Source organism: Lampetra fluviatilis, chromosome 8 (assembly GCF_964198595.1).
Source record: "Lampetra fluviatilis chromosome 8, kcLamFluv1.1, whole genome shotgun sequence".
Taxonomy (NCBI): Eukaryota; Metazoa; Chordata; class Hyperoartia; order Petromyzontiformes; family Petromyzontidae; genus Lampetra; species Lampetra fluviatilis.
Window position 1 is genome coordinate 513,559 of NC_136282.1, and position 19,955 is coordinate 533,513.

At 47.9% G+C, this 19,955-nt stretch overlaps 1 protein-coding gene across 2 annotated transcripts in view; it reads right to left on the reverse strand.

The window, feature by feature from the left end:
- Nucleotides 1-15,677, reverse strand: part of LOC144933763 (anoctamin-1-like) — an 86,607-nt gene extending 70,930 nt beyond the window's left edge. For both annotated transcript variants that reach the window (XM_078858833.1, XM_078858834.1), the window contains exons 1-6: nt 15,219-15,677; nt 14,409-14,554; nt 13,809-13,863; nt 12,591-12,642; nt 1,765-1,820; nt 634-669 (exon numbers count right to left, since the gene is read on the reverse strand). In XM_078858833.1, coding sequence (XP_078714959.1) covers nt 634-669; nt 1,765-1,820; nt 12,591-12,642; nt 13,809-13,863; nt 14,409-14,554; nt 15,219-15,233 — 360 coding nt within the window. In that variant the 5' untranslated portion in view covers nt 15,234-15,677. The remainder of the gene's footprint in view (nt 1-633; nt 670-1,764; nt 1,821-12,590; nt 12,643-13,808; nt 13,864-14,408; nt 14,555-15,218) is intronic.
- Between the last annotated feature and the right edge of the window lie 4,278 nt (nt 15,678-19,955).

Below are 19,955 nucleotides of genomic sequence, written 5' to 3' on the forward strand. Positions count from 1 at the left end.
TTCACACATTGAGCGGACACGGACATCGCTACTGACTCATGTAGTGTACCTCAACATTAGTCGATATTCATGGCTTAAAAAAGTTTAAATTTGTGAAAGATATCACTTCTTTAAAAAAATTATGAGTAGTTTTTTTTCTATAAGATGTCGGTGTTACGGTGCGGCCATAAGACCTTGGACCTTTCACACAAAATCTCAGATACAGTCTGTTCGCCTATACAGTATCGTGTTTTCATAACGTTAATCTATTAGTGTATTAGGGGACACATTTTTTATAACGCGGACGCTAATTGGATACAACGCGATCGAGTGAATGTAAAGTACGTCGCACAAGTAGAGATAAGTGGTTGTAGCAGCTGCCTCGGTGTAGAATCACACGAGGCTGCGGGATGCTGCTGGATGCTTCTGGATGCTACCTACGTGCCTCAGTCTTTGTTCAGCCTGCGTACGCATCTCACGTGTTATCGCGGACTATTGCTTTACCCTATATAGTATATTATTTATTATAACGCGATATTCTTCAGGAACGCAACTACGGCGTTATAGAACAGACTGTAAAGCTGCAATGGGGATCTCGGCTAGAGGTGCAGAGAACTCGCCAGAAATGTACGGCACCCAAAAACGCAACAATACCTTTCTGTCGTTCACTTCACTGCCATGGAGCTCTCCCTGCAATCATCACCAACAAATATTTCAACAACATCACTCCAGTGCAATAGAGGACTCGACATAAGCCAGGAACAAGACAAGAAGACAATGACCTACTTGCCGCACTTCAATTGTGATAACTTTGTATGCTATAGCACAGGTTATTGCAGTACCGTGTAGTCACAGTATCATTCAAAGAATTTCACAGGGCAGCAGATACAATTGTGCAAAAACAGCATGTGTGTTAAACTCTACATATTTATTGGTTTGCCAGACATCCACGTAGAGCATTCCAGAAGTAACATCAATATTAATGTAACAGTCTCGACGGTATCTGGATACAAAGGCATCTTTAATTGCTGTACATAATATCCCACATAACACCCCGGTGCAAAGACGGGGTGGATTATAAACATTAATCAAAGTAAATTTAGGTCATTAGGGAAGGCATTCTATAATCACGAACTATCCCTGAAGATCAGCAAACATACTCTCTTTCCAGAGTAGTTTAAATCAAGCTCATCTAGAAAAAAAATATTGGAAAAAAAAGCGAACCTCCCAGTTCATGAAGAGAAACATTGAGCATCATGTCGACCGCACGCAGAACGACGGTGGGCTATGACAACTGGTAATCAAATCCCAGATGTCTCCATGCCTCGAACAGAAACGACAGTACTGTAGCACAGCTTTGTAGTAAATTGCCGAATAATGAGATCCTCCACAGGAGATGATAGTAGGGTTGTCCCCTTTCTGGCAATAAAACAGGTGTTAAGATATTAAAACACCAAACTGAAACCTTTGCAAGGAATCATTTCTGCATTAAACACATGCACTGTTTGAGACTCGGCTCTAAAGAAAGCTGTCTTTGGTGTAGACCAATCAGTTTCAAAGACAATGCCACATACTGTCAGAGCATGTTTTTTTGTTTGAATGTCCACTACAAGTACTGTGTGGTTAAGGCAGACATTATTCCTTGCAAAGGTTTCAGTTTGGTGTTTAAACATCTTAACACCTGTTTTATTACCAGAAAGGGGAAAACCCTAGTATCATAATTTAATACTGGCAAAGTAGGTCCCATGATGTAGCTCCACAGGAGATGTGTCCAGTTTTACTTACGTCATGCAGCGGGAATGCAGAAGTATACACTCCGTTGGCGATAAGACTCGTGATGCCTGCAAAAATATGAAAAAAAGACAGATTCACCATCACCGGCCATTGTCTATTCACTGCTGGATCATGACCTCCCCAAGCTGTTTGTCATCCCTCACAGTCCAGCGGTGCTGCCATACATCGCACTCCTGCACACGAACGGATCTCATCACTGCATCTGCCTCGGCAGTCGTCCTCCTAGAAGCATTCTCACCTTTGGCTGTCAATCCATCGGCTCTATCAGCCAATGACCATCATCCCATCTAGCGATGCGTTCTGCCCAAGTCAATTGACTTTCCTTAATATGACGTCTCTGCTTTGGGTGTGTTCACCGATCCACGTGTTCCCCTTTTTAAATCCTTTATATTAAGTTCGCTTGCTTGCTTGCTTACGACCGTGTAAATCTTGCGGTCGTTTTTTAACCCACTTCCCGTGATCCAATCGAGCTGACATTTTCCACACAGACTCGTTGTGCGTGACAATTAATGTTCGTGAAAATTTTTTCTCCAAAATTTTACACTTTTTAGGCAAAAAAAAAATATTTTACATTTATTCAAATAGAACTCATTCATGGCTTTGGCTGAACGTCAGTGTAGGAGCCCAGAGCGTGACACCTCCACAGGCCCTGGTGGAGTAGCGCAGTTGGTAGTGCCCTCGCTTCCCATGCCAAAAGTCATGGGATCGATCCCTGCGTCCTCCGCAGGCGAATATTTTTTTTTACATTTATTCAAATAGAACTCATTCATGGCTTTGGCTGAACGTCACAGTGTAGGAGCCCAGAGCGTGACACCTCCACAGGCCCTGGCAGAGTAGCGCAGTTGGTAGCGCCCTCGCTTCCCATGCCAAAGGTCGCGGGATCGATCCCCGCGTCCTCCACAGGCGAATATATATTTTTAAAATCCTTCATATTGTAATAAACGACTGGACCACGATGTCTGGCTCAGTGTCCTTTATTCGGTTCGTGCTGTACACCCACACGGCTGTCTTTACTCTGTAGCTTCTCCACGGTGCTGACTCCAATGTCGGCCCGATCCACAACAGCAGCCCCGCTGCTGTTCTCTCACACAGCCCCCCTTGGCTGTACTCGCTGCAACTCCTCTCTCTCTCCGCAGCTCTGACAGCCTCGTGCTGTCTCCCACTCTCCCTCCGCAGCTCTGACAGCCTCGTGCTGTCTCTCTCTCTCTCTCCGCAGCTCTGACAGCCTCGTGCTGTCTCTCTCTCTCTCTCCGCAGCTCCACCTGGCAGCCACCCCGCTGCCTCTAACACGCAGCCCTTCTGGCTGTCTCCTCTGCAGCTGCACACCACTCCGCAGCTTCCTCTTGTCTTCGGGGTTGGCTCCCGATGGCCGTCGGTGCCCCCCCTCTTCCCTCTCGCCCGCGTGGCCTCACTCTTTTCCGCTCACACCCCGACTGACTTCCCCTTCCGGTTTACCCGCTTAAGGACCCGAACCTTCCACCCACGTCACATGACTCCACCCCCCGTGACGTCACATCCGGAAGGTCGCTTACGCCCGCATTACACCACCCTCCCCCGTAGAAAAATCCCAGCCGACCTCGGCTGACCAATAGCAAATCGTAATGCGGCGAACCGAGCTTCCCCCCCTAAAGGACACTAAGCATACAATGTAACAGCAAGAACAACAACAACAACGCAATTAACATCAACGAACGTACAAAAAGCATGCAATAAATACAACTGTAAGAAAAAAATAACAAGACAGCAACAATCAACGAAACGTAAGCGATTTGGAACGTGTGCGGGTCGCCGGCCCGTCCCGGACGGTCGGCGGCCCACTCGCAGAACGGGAACGCGATGAAAGTCGAGGAATGACAGGGGGTAATCCCCCTGTCGCAGCTGGAAGTCCACCGACGTCCCGTGTCCCTAAAGAGTTAGTCTTGGGCTTGTCCTGTGACCGTGCCCGCAGCTGGGTCGGAAGGGCTGCAGGGCTCGAAGGTCCCGCAGACCTGGCAGGCGTCCTCCGAGCAGGGCCCCTCGTCCCCCGCAATGTCACGGCCGGCCTGTCTGGAACAGGTACGACAGGCGCTCTAGCAAGATCAATGGACGCAGGCAGGGGAGAGTCAGCAGCAACAGACCCCGGTACAGTGGACGAGCCCGTAGCGGCCGCGACGACTCTCCGTGCCAACTTGCGCCACTGCGTGACCGAGCGACAAGGCCCCGTCGAAGGGCATGCTTTAACCACAACATTAGGATGGCGCAACGACGGTGATGGGTGAGGTGTAAAGCCTTGCCGAGTGTCTGGTGTGTGCCGACATGCCTGTTTCGGAGGATCTTTAGCCGACTTGTCCGGTGCCGAGGCCTCCTGCTGCGGCGGAGCCGGGAAGCGGGCCCAGCAGTCTCTGGCGTAGTGGCCCCTACGCCCGCAGCGGAAACATTCGGCCTCGTTGCGCCGAAGCGCAGGCCTCGCCTCCTGACGGCCCCGTTCTGGTAGCGCCGCGCGCGGTCTCGGCCCGCCGCGTCCCGTCCATGGAGCGGAGGCGGCCGTCAGCTGTTGAGGGCCCCGGTCATCCGGAACATAGACAGCCTGCGCAGGGTTCCACCCCAGCGCATCCCCTTCTTTGACGGGCCCCCCCGTCCACGCCGTCACTTGTTTCCAGCGACGGAGGTTGAATTGCGCATCGAGACACTTAGCAGCCGTCCGGGAAGTTAGCTTCTCATGCCCACACACAGGCATGGGGATCCCTAGATCCCGAGACAGCTCCAACATTTTCCCTAATATGAGAGGCTCGAGCAGGTCCTGTGGCGTCTCAGGATAAGCTGCCATGGCCAGCTCCAGCACCGCACCCCTGAACGCCACGGGCGACTCCTCTGGTGCTCGTTGTCGTTGAGCGAATCGCCGATGCGCATCATCTGGTGGCTCGTAAGCATCGGCCATTTCTTGAAAAACACCACATAAAGTTGCCTTCTTATCGGTCGTTATGGAACGGAAGAATCGGACAGATTCGTCGTCCAGGAGAGTCGGCAACACCTCCAAAGCCTCCGCATCGGTCCATCTTGCTGTGCGTACCGCCGCCAAGAAGCGGCAGGCGAACGCGCTCCAGTCCCCACCGACGGAAAATTCTTTAACCGTTGTAAGGTGGCGACTCCGACTCCTCTTCCCGCCGTCTTCCAATGGTGGTGGTTGTGGTGGCAAATTCAAAATGGCGTCGGCCCGCGGCGTGGCCAAGATGGCGGTTTGGCGCCGCGGAGCACGCAAAATGGCGGCCTCTTGCCGCGTGGGCAATGGCGGCGGCAGGACAGGCAACGTGGCGGCCCGCGGAGCACCAACTGCATCATCCATCGTCCCTGGCGCGACGAGATGGCATAGATGCGCCAGGACGTCCTTAAGTGCCTCCAGTTGTACCGCCATCGCTTGCCATCGTTGATCCGCGTCTGATGATGTCGACGGACCCGCCACCGCGCCAACATCCTCCACTCCCGTTCCCGTGGTCGCCTCAGCCGGGCTCTCCTCCACCACCCCAACAGGATTCGTGGTTGGAGGGAGTTCGTCGTCGTCGGACGAAGAAGCCGATGCAGGCGCCGGATTAACTTTCTTCCTCACTTGTTTCGACATGCCGTTGCACTTCCGACACCAGTGTAATAAACGACTGGACCACGATGTCTGGCTCAGTGTCCTTTATTCGGTTCGTGCTGTACACCCACACGGCTGTCTTTACTCTGTAGCTTCTCCACGGTGCTGACTCCAATGTCGGCCCGATCCACAACAGCAGCCCCGCTGCTGTTCTCTCACACAGCCCCCCTTGGCTGTACTCGCTGCAACTCCTCTCTCTCTCCGCAGCTCTGACAGCCTCGTGCTGTCTCCCACTCTCCCTCCGCAGCTCTGACAGCCTCGTGCTGTCTCTCTCTCTCTCTCTCCGCAGCTCTGACAGCCTCGTGCTGTCTCTCTCTCTCTCTCCGCAGCTCCACCTGGCAGCCACCCCGCTGCCTCCAACACGCAGCCCTTCTGGCTGTCTCCTCTGCAGCTGCACACCACTCCGCAGCTTCCTCTTGTCTTCGGGGTTGGCTCCCGATGGCCGTCGGTGCCCCCCCTCTTCCCTCTCGCCCGCGTGGCCTCACTCTTTTCCGCTCACACCCCGACTGACTTCCCCTTCCGGTTTACCCGCTTAAGGACCCGAACCTTCCACCCACGTCACATGACTCCACCCCCCGTGACGTCACATCCGGAAGGTCGCTTACGCCCGCATTACAATATTAAGTTCGCTTGCTTGCTTACGACCGTGCAAATCTTTCGGTCGTTTTTTAACCCACTTCCCGTGATCCAATCGAGCTGACATTTTCCACACAGACTCGTTGTGCGTGACAATTAATGTTCGTGAAAATTTTTTTCCAAAATTTTACACTTTTTAGGCAAAAACACATTTATTTTACATGTATTCAAATAGAACTCATTCATGGCTTTGGCTGAACGTCACAGAATTGGAGCCCAGAGCGTGACACCTCCACAGGCCCTGGCGGAGTAGCGCAGTTGATAGCGCCCTCGCTTCTCATGCCAAAGGTCGCGGAATCGATCCCCGCGTCCTCCACAGGCGAATATATTTTTAAATCCTTTATTAAATTCTTTATATTAAGTTCACTTGCTTGCTTGCTTGCGCGCTTACGACCGTGCAAATCTTTCGGTCGTTTTTTAACCCACTTCCAATCGAGCTGACATTTTGCACACAGACTCGTTGTGCGTGACAATTAATGTTCGTAAACATTTTTTCCCCAAAATTTGACACTTTTTAGGCAAAAAAAATATATTTTACATTTATTCAAATATAACTCATTCATGGCTTTGGCTGAACGTCACAGTGTAGGAGCCCAGAGCGTGATACCTCCGCAGGCCCTGGCGGAGTAGCGCAGTTGGTGGCAGACATCTCAAGCCAGAGGACGAGAGGACTCTAGCCGCCACGCATATAAAGTATTTATAGTGAAAAACTTTGTTTTTACGGGTTATACTTGTTACACGCTTTCTATTAACTCTGTTGTTGTTGTCGTATCCTCAAATCTTGTAACTCAATTTTAATCCACTTCCCAATGTGCTATCGACTGCAAACTTGGTATACTTATGTCATACTGATGACAATACTATATTCTATCACTAAAAAATAAAAATATTTTTAAACCATCTTTTGTATATGTCATGTTTCGGCTTGGGTCTAATTGTCCACGCTCAACTGACGTTGGCTGTAGATCACCATGGCCCCTTACTTTATGGCAAGCTTCGGGGCCACTTCCTGGAGTCGTGGAGTTCTGCCATTTTTTAAAAACTATTTTAAAATATTACTTATTTGTCTCTCAGTGGTAATATCTAGCGTGTGTCTCTGCATGCATTCTTTGCACTTTTCAGTTTTGTTTCGTTTTCTCCGTCAGTGTCCGCATGTCATGTCCTGCAGTGTGCACTGCTTGAAAACACGTTCCATCGGAGTGGGCAGGTAGGAACTTGGTTGGACAGCGCGGCGTTTGGGGGGGGGCAGTTGGATGAGTGGGCATGTTGACCCTTCCCCCCCACCCTCCCCGACATCGTCAACCAATCGCGGCATAGCTTGGTGTTCGGTGGGGAGGTGCATGGGTGGGCGGAATTCCGGATATGCACGACAGACAGACAGACACATAATCCTTGAAGAGCAGTGTGGAACCTGTTGTTGCTACCTGTATTACACTCTAGGTAACTAAGACTCACACACACATACACTCACTCTCACACTCTGAGACTCACACACACACACTCTCACACTCTCAGACTCACACACACACACACACTCTCATACTCACACTCACACACACTTTCACACTCTCAGACTCACACACACACTCACATTCTGAGACTCACACAAACACACTCACTCTTACACTCTCAGACACACACACTCACGCTCACACTATCAGACTCACACACACACTCACTCTCAGACTCACACACACACTCACATCTCACACTCTCAGACTCACACACACACACTCACATCTCACACTCTCAGACTCACACGCACATACACTCACTCTCACACTCTCAGACTCACACACACACACTCACTCTCACACTCTCAGACTCACACACACACGCTCACACTCTCAGACTCACACACACACACTCACCCTCACACTCTCAGACTCACACACACACATACACTCACTCTCACACTCTCAGACTCACACACACACACACTCTCAGACTCTCAGACTCACACACTCACTCTCACATTCTCAGACTCGCACACACTCACGCTCACACACACATTCTCACAATTTTAGACACACAACAACAACAACCGCCATTCGCCACTAAGTGGCGGTGACGTCACCACGACGCTTGTGCCAGGCCAAGTGCACCTTGAGGCCACCTGAAGTGTCGAACGCCCGCTGACAGGAGGTCACGGGGCAGACCCAGGTGCCACGGGTCGACTGACTGAGATGTCCGAGATGACTGGCTGATGCACCACCTGTGCCCCCTACTGTACCAACTTGCTGTGCTTTAGCCACCCGGCGCTCCGCTCGTTGTTGTGAGCTTCGCTCCTCCGCCCTCCGTTGTTGTTGGAGGGCGACTGCCTCCAACTGCCCAGTAGCGTCCTTCACGAGCTTCCTCCACTGAGGCCGATCTTGACACCGCTGGTACCAGTCATCGGCAAGTCCACTCAGCTCCACGTCCTCCTGTACCAAATCACTCCATCTCTTCCCTAGCCCGTGCCGCGCCCGTTTAGCCCCCTCGATCCGGCCGAACAAAAGCTGTTTAGGCATGTGGTGGCTCGGCATGCGGGCTACATGACCCAGCCAACGCAGCCTTGCCTGCCGGAGAAGCTCACTGATGGGACTTTGCCCAGATTTTTCAAGGAGCTCCTCACACAATCCAGCCTGGTTAAACCCAGGATGGATCGTAGGCAGGCCAGCCTAAATGTTTCCAACCGGCGAAGATGCTCCATTAGGGGGGTCCACGTTTCGCAAGCGTAGAGAAGGGAGGGAAGACCTGAAGCGTCGTGCGGAGCGACAGACCAGGTAGCTTCCACACAGCGTTACGCAACCGATGAAAAGATATTGCAGCTCGACTGATTCGGAGTGAGACCTCTGCTGTTAAACTGGAGCCGGTCATAAGCAAACTGCCCAGGTATGGGAAACTCTCCACTCTCTCCACTACTGCCCCATCACTGATTGGGAGTTGTGGGGGTGGAGTGTCCGATGGTACAAAATACCCAGGCAGGTGCTTAGTTTTGGTGGAGCTGATGGTAAGGCCCCACCTCTTAGTGGCACGCTCCAGTCTCAGCAGCAGCGTCTCCAACTCCTCTTCTGAATGAGCAGCTATTACTAAATCATCGGCATACATGACGTGGTTGACCAATAGGGAGCCATCCCTTGATCACACCCGGGCGTCGATCAGCCTCCCAATATATCTGTACCAGATGGAAATTCCCCCGGTACAGCTATTGAAGGCTTCACGAACTACGCGGTCAAAATAGATGTTAAATAATGTGGGAGCCAGAAGACATCCCTGTCGCACCCCACGGTGTACAGGGAAAGGCTCTGACTTCCGGCCACGTAGTTTTACCTGGGCCCGCTCACCATCATGAAGGTCCTTAATGATCGTGAGCAGAGGGTCAGGGACTCTGAACGCACGAAGAACAACCCAGAGCCCAGGCCTACTGATGGTATCATAGGCCTTGACCAGGTCAATAAAGCAAAGATGTAGGTCTTGTTGGAATTCCCTACACCTTTGCTGTAGCAGACGGACAGAAAATATGGCATCTGTGTAAGACCGCCCTTTCCTGAAACCGCATTGGGGCTCCGCAAGCCCCTCCTCAGCGTGCCTAGCAAGGCCATGTTGAATAATCCTTGCCAGGACCTTTCCCGGTACACTGAGGAGTGAGATGCCCCTGTAGTTGTTACAGTCTGTGCGGTCCCCCTTCTTAAAGAGGGAGACCACCAGGGCATCCTTCCAATCCTGCAGAACCCGTCCAGCGGTCCAGACTGTTGTTATGATGTCATATAGGGCAGTCTGTGCACAAACGCCACCCTCCCTGAGCATTTCGCTTGGGAGATCATATCTGCCCGGTGCCTTTCCTAGTCTCAGACTCTGGATCGCCTTCAGTACTTCCTCAACAGATGGCACCTCAGCCAGTCACTCACAGGGGGTGACCTCTTCCAATATTTGAGGCACCGCAGCCTCAGCAGGGTTATCCCCACTTTTTGCCATGATGTTTTCCTGGCTGAGGGATTTCCCCTCCCCCAGGACCTCACAGAAATGCACAGCAAATCTGCAAACCTGTTCCTGGGGGTCGGAGATTGGATCACCGTTTTTTCCCCTAATGATGGTAATAGGTGTGGCGCTGCAGGTTACTTTTTTGATGGAATTAAATAGTGATTTGTGATCGCGGGCCACTGAGGCAGATTCCATCTCCTCAGCAACCTGCGACCACCACCCATCCTTGCAGCGCCTTACGGCTCTCTGAACCTCCGAGCGAAGGCTGCGGTAAACCTCCTCATTCTCTGACGTGGGATGCTGTAGCTGATGAGAGTGGGCCTGTCGCTTTTTCTCAACTAACCTGAACACCTCCTCTGTCAGCCAGGGTTTCTGGGGAGGTCTTGACCGCGTACCCAAAGCAGCCATTGCCGCTGCATGAGTCACAGTCCTAAACCTCGTCCATTTACCCTCGACATCAGGAGGAGTGGGGGACGATGCCAACCCCAGCTGCAATCGATGATGACATTCTTGCTTGCAACTTTCATCAGCTAACTGAGACCAGGCCACTTTAGGTTGGAATGGGGTCCTGGGTGTACACCCACCACCGGAGTGGAAGAATGGCAGGCGCATCTTACAGATGACTAGTCGATGGTCAGAGGGCAGATCAGCTCCACGGTAGGTCCTGGTGTCAAGGACATGGGCTCGCATCCGCTGGTCCGTCACTATGTAGTCCAGCAGATGTTCTTGCTTGGAGCCGGCATGCATCCATGATGTTGTGTCGATGCGCCGATGCCGGAAGAGCGTGTTGGTAATTACAAGCCCATGGGCTGCACAAAAATCTAGCAGCCTCCTACCATTGTTATTGAGCTGATCTGGCCCATGCCTTCCAATCACTCCAGACCAGGTGCCAGCATCATGACCAACTCGGGCATTGAAGTCACCCAACAAGATGGCTCTGTCCCGAGTGGCCACTTTAGCCAGCACCTGTGACAGGAGGTTATACAAGGCATCTGACTCATCGGCTTTTCCTGCATCCCTCCACGGATGTTCGTCTTCGGTGGGGGCATAAGTAACCACGACCACCACTCCTCGCCTCCGGTTGATGGGAAGGCGAGCCCAAATTATCCTGGGGCTTACACACACACACACTCACTCTCACATACACATACACTCAATCTCACACTCTCAGACTCACACACACACTCACCCTCACACTCTCAGACTCACACACACACACACTCTCACTCTCACACTTTTAGACTCACACTCACTCACTCACCCTCACACTCTCAGATTCACACACACTCACTCTCACACTCTCAGACTCACACACACACATACACTCACTCTCACACTCTCAGACTCACACACTCACTCTCACACACACATACACTCAATCTCACAGACTCACACTGTCAGACTCACACACACACTTAGCGCGGCGTTCAGGGGGGGAGGCAGTTGGATGAGTGGGCGTGTTTACCTTCCCCCCACCCTCCCCGACATCCTCAACCCACTTAACTATCGGCCCCTCCCCCTTCCCTTAGCCCCCTCCCCTCTCCGTACCCGGTAGTAGGTCTCCACCAATCAAAGAGCTGTTTGTATTATATATTTATTTATGCACGACAGACAGTCAGACAGACAGACAAAAAAATCCCTGGTGGCCAGTGTGGAACATTGTTCCTACCTGTAAAATTATTGTACACTCCTTTTCATTAAGATGTTAAACTTTCCAAAGGGCACTACTTCCTGCTTTTATTCTACTCATTTTGTTTTCAACCAGAATTGCCTGAAAGTAGTGCCCTCGCTCTAGATCATGTTTATGAAGTTATTCAATCGTATGTAGGTCATTAATGTTTGATACTTTTTACAATGACTGTGTCATGGGCAAATCTTAGCAGAACATTTCTTCAATCGTGTTTGTTAAACCTTTATTTCTAAATTTTAGAGAAATATCCGCGGTTTAAAATTACCTTTGTAAGGTTTATTTTTTCTCACCTGAAGATGGACGCTTGTGTTGCGACCGAAACGTAATGTTTTATTTTATAAAAAAAAATTATATCTACGCGACTTTACCGAAAGAACCAGAGAGTATGGATTCCTGCAGTCACTGAACCTTTGTAAGAGCACATCTCCTTGCCTGCCTTCACTTTCTGTTTGTATTTTTTCACTCCCTTCATGCGACCTCAACGTAGCCGTGCCGTTTTGTAAACTGTTTTGGCATTGAGCGAGGCTTACTTTTCCACTTAACCAAATGGCTTTTCACAATGTATAAGCTGGGCATAAAAGTATTTGGTATGCATTTGTCTTGTGCAGGATTTGATTGATGGGATGTGGTAATTGGTGGAAAGACCTTTACCCAACTCCAGCTTGCTCATTGGTTGGATGGCCTCAACATTTATCTGTCATTCGGTTCCGTGAGACGTGAATGATGTGCGTGACAGGAGGCTGGTGGGTGTGTAATCCTTCAAATCGGGGTTTTCTCCTCCTTATTTCGAATAAAGTGATTGCCGAAGAATGATTCCGGGAACAGGTTTTGACTAATTTTGACCATTAGCTAAAATGAATCAGCATTTGAATTTTTTGGGAAATTTAGATATGGCCAATATTGACACGAACTCACCCATTTTGTAAGGCCCTTTGGTGCATTTGACCCTTTTCAGAATTTCAAAGACCTGTAAGATAGACAGGAGCAGAATCGATACATTTGTGAGTTTACATTTTGCAACACTTGACTGCAGATGTACATTTGCAATGTTGTCGCTGTTTTCACAATAAACGTTGCCAAATATTTTACACGGGGTCTAGGAAAAGTTCTCGGTGAGATTTCACTTAACTTCTAATAGTTGCACGTGTGAGATAAAAGTTTTAAACACTAATGCAGTTTTATCACAGTGTCACATTCAATTGCTTTCCCACTAATGCTACAATCACCCAATAGTACTAAACACTGCGCGTGCACTCGTCCTCCAATCTATTCCACCACACGTCTCTCCCTTGGTTATCCCCGTGCTCACGACACACCCCCATACATCTCCTCTCCTTCCCGAACTTTCTAAAATTACTCCTAACCTTCATCCCAGCTCCCTCGATCACCAAACCTCTCTTCACCTCTTTCTCTTTCTTCGCCTCCAGATCCCGTTCTTCCTTTCCCACTTTTTTTCCCCTTTTGAATTATCTGGCCAATTTCCTTGCCCCTTACTCATCTTTGCACTTCCCGCAGTCACTGTCGCAGCGACCAATGAGGCCTCCTGGTTGATTGGAAAAAAACATGGATCCCTATCCCCCATGGTGAAAATATATTTTTGTTAAATGCCAGATAAGAATTAACTGCAAATTAATGAGAATAATATGCAAACCTAACTGTTTGATTTTCATTGCTTGAGATGCATTATATTATAGCACTAGACAAAAATATATCAATTTGAGTCATAACTGCTTTGATAAATGTTAGTTTGATATTTTGCCGTGCAACGCTTTTGCTCATTAAAACCAGCAATACTGCTAAACATTCGGTATAATCTTTCGGCTCAAGTAAGAACATTTCACAAACAGAAGTCAAAGTATTTTGTGAAGGAAAATAAAGCATCTGAGAAAGGTTAGACTTACGTCATGTTTTTGCTGACATGTTCAATAAGACATTAAGACATGTTTGTTGGAACTTTCTGACCCGCCCCCTACTGGACAGCTGTTAAAAAGAGCTTCAACGGTCATCGGATTTCTCCGGGATAAAGAAATATTCTGATCAAAAACATGTAAGCTTAAAATTACTTTAATATTCATACAAGGTGGATGTTTAATTGTTTAAAATTTTGTTTGATTCACACCATTGAAAACTTACAATGCGGCTTCGCGTGGCACTGTCAAAGAATGAATCTTCACTTTTGATATCAAATCTGCAACAACAAAAACCCCATGTTAAATACATTGCATAAAGACAAGCAAGTTAATATGATACAGTATATAGCATAATTAGATATAATTGAGAGTGGACATATCTCAAAACCGGAAGTTCCCGACCTGATAAACTTATAGTATACATTTCATCCAGACCAATTCACATAACAGCCTAAAACCACCACATTACGCCTATTGTGAACCTTCTGAATGTAATTAAAATGTATCCAATGTTGAAACATGCCGACCAGTATTGCCAAATTCAGGTTTCATTTGCTGCTAAATGCACAAACAGGAAAGCCAAACCTTGGATTTGTTTTTACAAAAATTGCAGCTTGTATTTTCTTTGCTTGGATTCCGTTTAGTATTTACAATTTTCCAATAATTTAATAACCGTGCAAGTGGCTATTGAAACAAGGCTATACATCCCGTGCAGAGATATTGGGATCACTTAACGTATAATTAATCCGGAGCTTAGAATATTTTTTCTTCAACAAATATAGCAATGTTGGGTCGTGCGAATTATGAATGATGTCACACGCACAGCTTCTGCTTGTCTCTGGAGAAAGGGAACGAGAGCTTTTTCTGGGACATAGCCTCCTGCGAATGAGGCACGTTGGGCTGCAGCGCATGGTTGATTCTTGCACCGAGCCCGTGCAGCACTCCCGACGATTGCTTCATCTCAAACACCTGGATGCACAATTTCACAACACAGCAATTGCATCATCGTGTTATGTTTACCATAAGAAGTATTCTCGTAATTTGTTTCCGATGTCGGAAGAGGCTTTTCCTGGATTTAACACTCCTGCCACAACTTTCTGGCCCGAAGGGTGCTGATGAATTGGCGGAAATTTATTATTTTCCCGAGGCTCTTGAGTTGCAAACTTTCGGAGAAAAATATTAAATTATCGATTCATGAATTTTGCCGCAGAAGCGTGTGGCGGGAGGTTGGATGTTCACAGAAAAAATGACGATCTAATTGAGCTGATTTAAAAATATATTTTGGTGGGGTTTTATATCGATTATTTTGGAGTCGACATTCAAAATGCATTATATAAAATACACATGACACAGACGGTTTAACACGTAGGCTTTTGCGACCAATATCAAACATAATACAGGTTTTTTGGTTAGATCGCGTAAATATGAACGTGTCGTTAAACCCACCACCACCCGACACAGCCAAGTTTTGTCACGTAAACAGAACATGCCAATAAACAAATCGGTTTGTCACGTAAACAAAACATGCCAGACGCATAGATATGGACATATAGATGTTGTATTTACGTTCTAAGAACCATATGAACTCTGGATCTCTTTTTATAGCTGTCTATGAACAGGCTGGTTAACGCACCTTCTTAGTAGGCATCTTGATTTTGAGGAATTCGGCCTCCCTGATGAGGACCAACCAGGGTGCATGAATCCGCACGTATCCATGTCCCTCCGCCTGGTCCTAATAACAGCGACATCCACACACACGCCCAGTTGCATGCCCGTGCTTACATGTAGCGCAGCGGTTAGTGCGCTGCTCTACAAACCTGGCGACGATTATCTGAACCGGTCATGGGCCTCCCCTAGGTCGACTCAGCCTCAAATTAATATTTGGTATTTGTGTGCCGTTACGGCCTTCATAGATGCTCGCTACCAGTCCTTGTCCCAACAGTCTGTTACAGGCTATACGGGGGGTCTTTGTCTATGCATAAAAATGCACACCTGTGATACAGAGGATAACAGGACCCTGTGGGGTGGGCTGATAGGACCGAACAATTGAATGGCTATAATAAAATGAAATGGCAAAAAATGGCCGCCAATAAGTGGATGCCCCGTGGCCCCGCCCTCCACCCGCGTAACCCCACCCCGGCCACCCGTGGCCCCGCCCCATCTTGGTGTCCCCGCCCCCAGCTCGTTGCCCCGCCCCTTACCGCCGTAACCCCGCCCCAACCCCGCGTAGCCCCGCCCTCCACCTCGTGCCCACGCCCCCTGCCGCCGTTGCCCCGCCCAGCCCCAAGTAGCCTCGCCCCCTGCCGCTGTAGCCCCGCCCAATACACCCTGAGCGGGGGAGAGATTCCCAGGCCTGGCTCGGCTGAAGAGCCGCCGACGAGGGGGGGTGGTAGGGAGTTGTTTTTAATGTAAAAGCTTTAAATTTAAATGTTTCTATTAAAAAACATCAGGGAATGTAACATTGTTAAACATTAACTCCCTTTCACACACACGGGGGAACTATACGAAGGGAGAGCTTGAGGCCTAGGTCTAGGCTTTAGGCCTAGCTGTAGGCCTTAGGCCGCCGTGAGTTAATTGTTAATATAAATGTTTTAATTATTTATGTAAAAGCTTTAAATGTAAATGTTGCTATTAAAAAACATCAGGGAATGTAACATTGTTAAACATTAACTCCCTTTCACACACACGGGGGAACTATACGAAGGGAGAGCTTGAGGCCTAGGTCTAGGCTTTAGGCCTAGCTGTAGGCCTTAGGCCGTCGTGAGTTAATTGTTAATATAAATGTTTTAATTATTTATGTAAAAGCTTTAAATGTAAATGTTGCTATTAAAAAAACATCAGGGAATGTAACATTGTTAAACATTAACTCCCTTTCACACACATGGGGGAACTATACGAAGGGAGAGTTTGAGGCCTAGGTCTAGGCTTTAGGCCTAGCTGTAGGCCTTAGGCCGTCGTGAGTTAATTGTTAATATAAATGTTTTAATTATTTATGTAAAAGCTTTAAATGTAAATGTTTCTATTTAAAAACATCAGGGAATGTAACAGGTCTCGGTTTTTGTAGGGTCATGCCAAGTGTTTGCAGTAGGGGGCGATGTTGCTACACGGACGGACGGACAAACGGACGGACGATATAATCTATTGGTGGCTGGTCCACTTCGTTCCTACCAGTATAACTTGGTAGCCTCACAACTGGCAGGAGCAACGATAATTATGGTTCAGTAAGTTTGGCACACATCATCAACCATCGTCAATGCTTCAATAGATTCGTGTAAACGAAAACACTTACTTCCTCATCCCATTCCAGTTCTAGTCTGGCATCCATTAAGTTTTGCTCAAATTCCTCCCGGCACATCATCTGCTCTTTCTCCAAAAGGTGGTGGCTGTTGGGTCCCGTCTCACTGCCCTCCTCCAACACGGACGTTTTTCTGGAACGTGCGCGTTTGGTCAACTCGTCTTCAGTTTCCGACTTCTCAGCTGGAGCAGTGATGACTTCCAAAGTTGTTGCAGTGTTTTCCTCACTTGTTGGGCTCCCAGGAAATGATCTGTGCCCCTTGAAGTGGTATGCCAACACGAAGTCAACCCGCCTCTTTCCATCACGCATGTAAGGGCCTCCCTTTGGGATGTCCATTACGTCACTCACAAAGTTATTTAAAACCTGCAAAGTGAAAAAAAGCCTCCGCATGAACAATTATGAGATTAGAGACGATACTCCGCTCAAATAATACGCCGACGAGGTTGCTCAGCAATAGAGGGGAAGGTTGCAACACATTTAAAATCCTGGTTAGGGGGACGAATGACTCAGCCCATCTTCCCTCCAATGTTGATATAAAATAAGTGTCACTTTGTGGAGAAGTCAATGGCGGTTTTCTTCAGGACAGACTCACCCTGCCATAGAAATGTGGATTTCCCAACACTGGCTCAGGACTGTAAACAGGAGATGAGCACTGCCTCAATGTTTGTTTGAGCATCAGGAAATCACTTTGACTTTAGAACAATGAAGACAATAATTAACACATCGAATAGGACGGTATTCATTTCTGTTTTCAATAATTTAGTATTTACATTTGTTATGCATGTCAAGTGCGACATTCCAATTCACGAGGTGAGAGCGTGATCACTTTTACAATACTCGTCAGCATCATGTTCAGCACGAGCCTATATGTTAGTCCACACCCTGTCTTGGTCTTTTCCACAGATCCTTTGAGATCTTCAAAAGTTAAGTTGTCTCCCCACTGAAACGCTAATGTTTTTGAGCCAGTGATGAATTTAAGGACTCCCAATGATTACATGCAGTTCATAGCACGCATAACTAACTATCCCAGCTCTGCATGTGCTCGTCGCTCTCATATCTTTCCAAGCGTTTAATTTTGCACTCAGGTCCTCAATGCGAGCGTGCGGTATTTACCTGCAAGCCTGTGTAGAAGGTGCGGTGGATATCCTTGTCCTTATCGCTTTCCTGGATAGAGTCTGCAACAGTTTCCAACGCAATCATCGGGGGCACCATCAGCAAGCTGTTATCCTGATTTTGCATGCCCTGCAAGGTAGCGTACACACAGACCACTGAATTCCAACATGACCGTATCTGCTTTTCCCCACACCCACTGCACGTGATACGTGCTGCATGTGCTGTGTAGACTGTCCAACATTATGCGACTATGCAACCTGATGCAAAGACTTATACAATGACAAAAAGCAATAAGAGCTAATTGGGAAAAGTTGGTGACAAATGTCAGCAATAACGTTCATTACAATTTTCATATAATCTGTATTGTGTAGTTGAACAAGTCCTTCAACAAACGGGGAAAAAAAGAGTTCGTGATGATCAAATATAAACGTAAGTATTTGGGTGCCGCTCAAACTTCAAGTTTGTTGGTTTCAAGGTCACGGGCTCGTCGTTTCATTTATTTGCCCGAGTTTAAAGACAATCCCTCAGTATGTACTGGCCGCACAGCGGCGGCGAAACATATACTACAGCCAATAAACATACTCTTTGGTTCTTTCGGTAAAGTCACTTAGGTAGAAAAACAAATAATAAATTACGACGTTTCGATCGCAGTTTTACAGCTGTATCTTTCTACCTGATAACGATTGCTTCTGTTGTGATCGAAACGTCGTAACTTATTGATTTTTTATACTACGTGACTTTACCGAAATAACTAAAGAGTATGGATTTCTGCAGTCACAAAAGCTTCAAATCAAGATTGAGCCAATAAACAGTCACGGTGCAGTGAATAAGAAGCGGAGACCCTGAGCAACCTGTGACTGAACAGGGTAGAACGAGATTCTCCGTTGATGACTTTTACACCAAAAGTAACAAATTGAGAGGAGGGGTGTCACCCAATAACACTGACACTTCACTTTTTCCATATGGACGTATTGGCGGTCCACCGGTGCCAGTCAAACGATGTCGCTGTTGCTCCTTGAGTGAGCTGCAGACTCTCCATCAGAAGTTGCCTTAGATTCAGCAGCTTGCTTTCCCATTCGAACGTGTGACATTAAGTCATAATCTTTTCATGCCACCGTCCACCAACATTCTTTCCGGAAATTAATTGAGGAACCGTCCAACCAAGTCTCGGGCACAAGGAGTCAAACCTGCCTTTGGAACACGGAGCAGCCAATCGTCATCGCGCTGGGTGCTGCTATTTGGCAACATACTGTGTGGCTTCGTGTTCAGCTGCTCATAAACGTTAGTCTTTCAACTGCTTCAACATCACGATAACTAATTTTGACGCACCATCACCACCCCACAATATTTTCTGACCAGGGTTTGCGAATTGCGGGAAATAAAAACATATTCATATATTTTTATACTGCTCACCACCGGTGTACCGCCAATACGTTCACTTCATATTGCGTGGCACCCTAAAGTGTATTTATAAATTGGCAGCCATTTATAAATGGAAGTTGCCAGGCATCCCGGTCTACAACTCGCGGGAAACTCACTGCAGTTCATGCCCAGCGTGCTGCGGTGACGACAATATCCAAAGGCAGCTACAGAAGCTCTTTTGAATCCAAAGATCCACGTCTGACATTGGGGGACCATATTGAGGATTCTGCAATCTGTGGCGCACTGCGGACGTGAGAATTATAATCGGGGATAAATGTTCCGTGCCGACGCAGTGTGAATTAGCCATGCGGCTCCATACAAAAAGTGAAAACAATTACAGATAACGGGGAAAGTGTGGCAAGTGGTGAGTGGTTATTTTTGTCTCAGATCCAAATGGGCATAAATCTGCCTATGGGTTTATGTTAAACCATATTTTGCATTATAAAGACTTGATATTCAAGGTAAAAAAAAACCTTTTCTAATCAATACATCGTGTCAGCACGGCTCGTTTGTGCAACGTAAACCAAGAAAAGTAGCAAA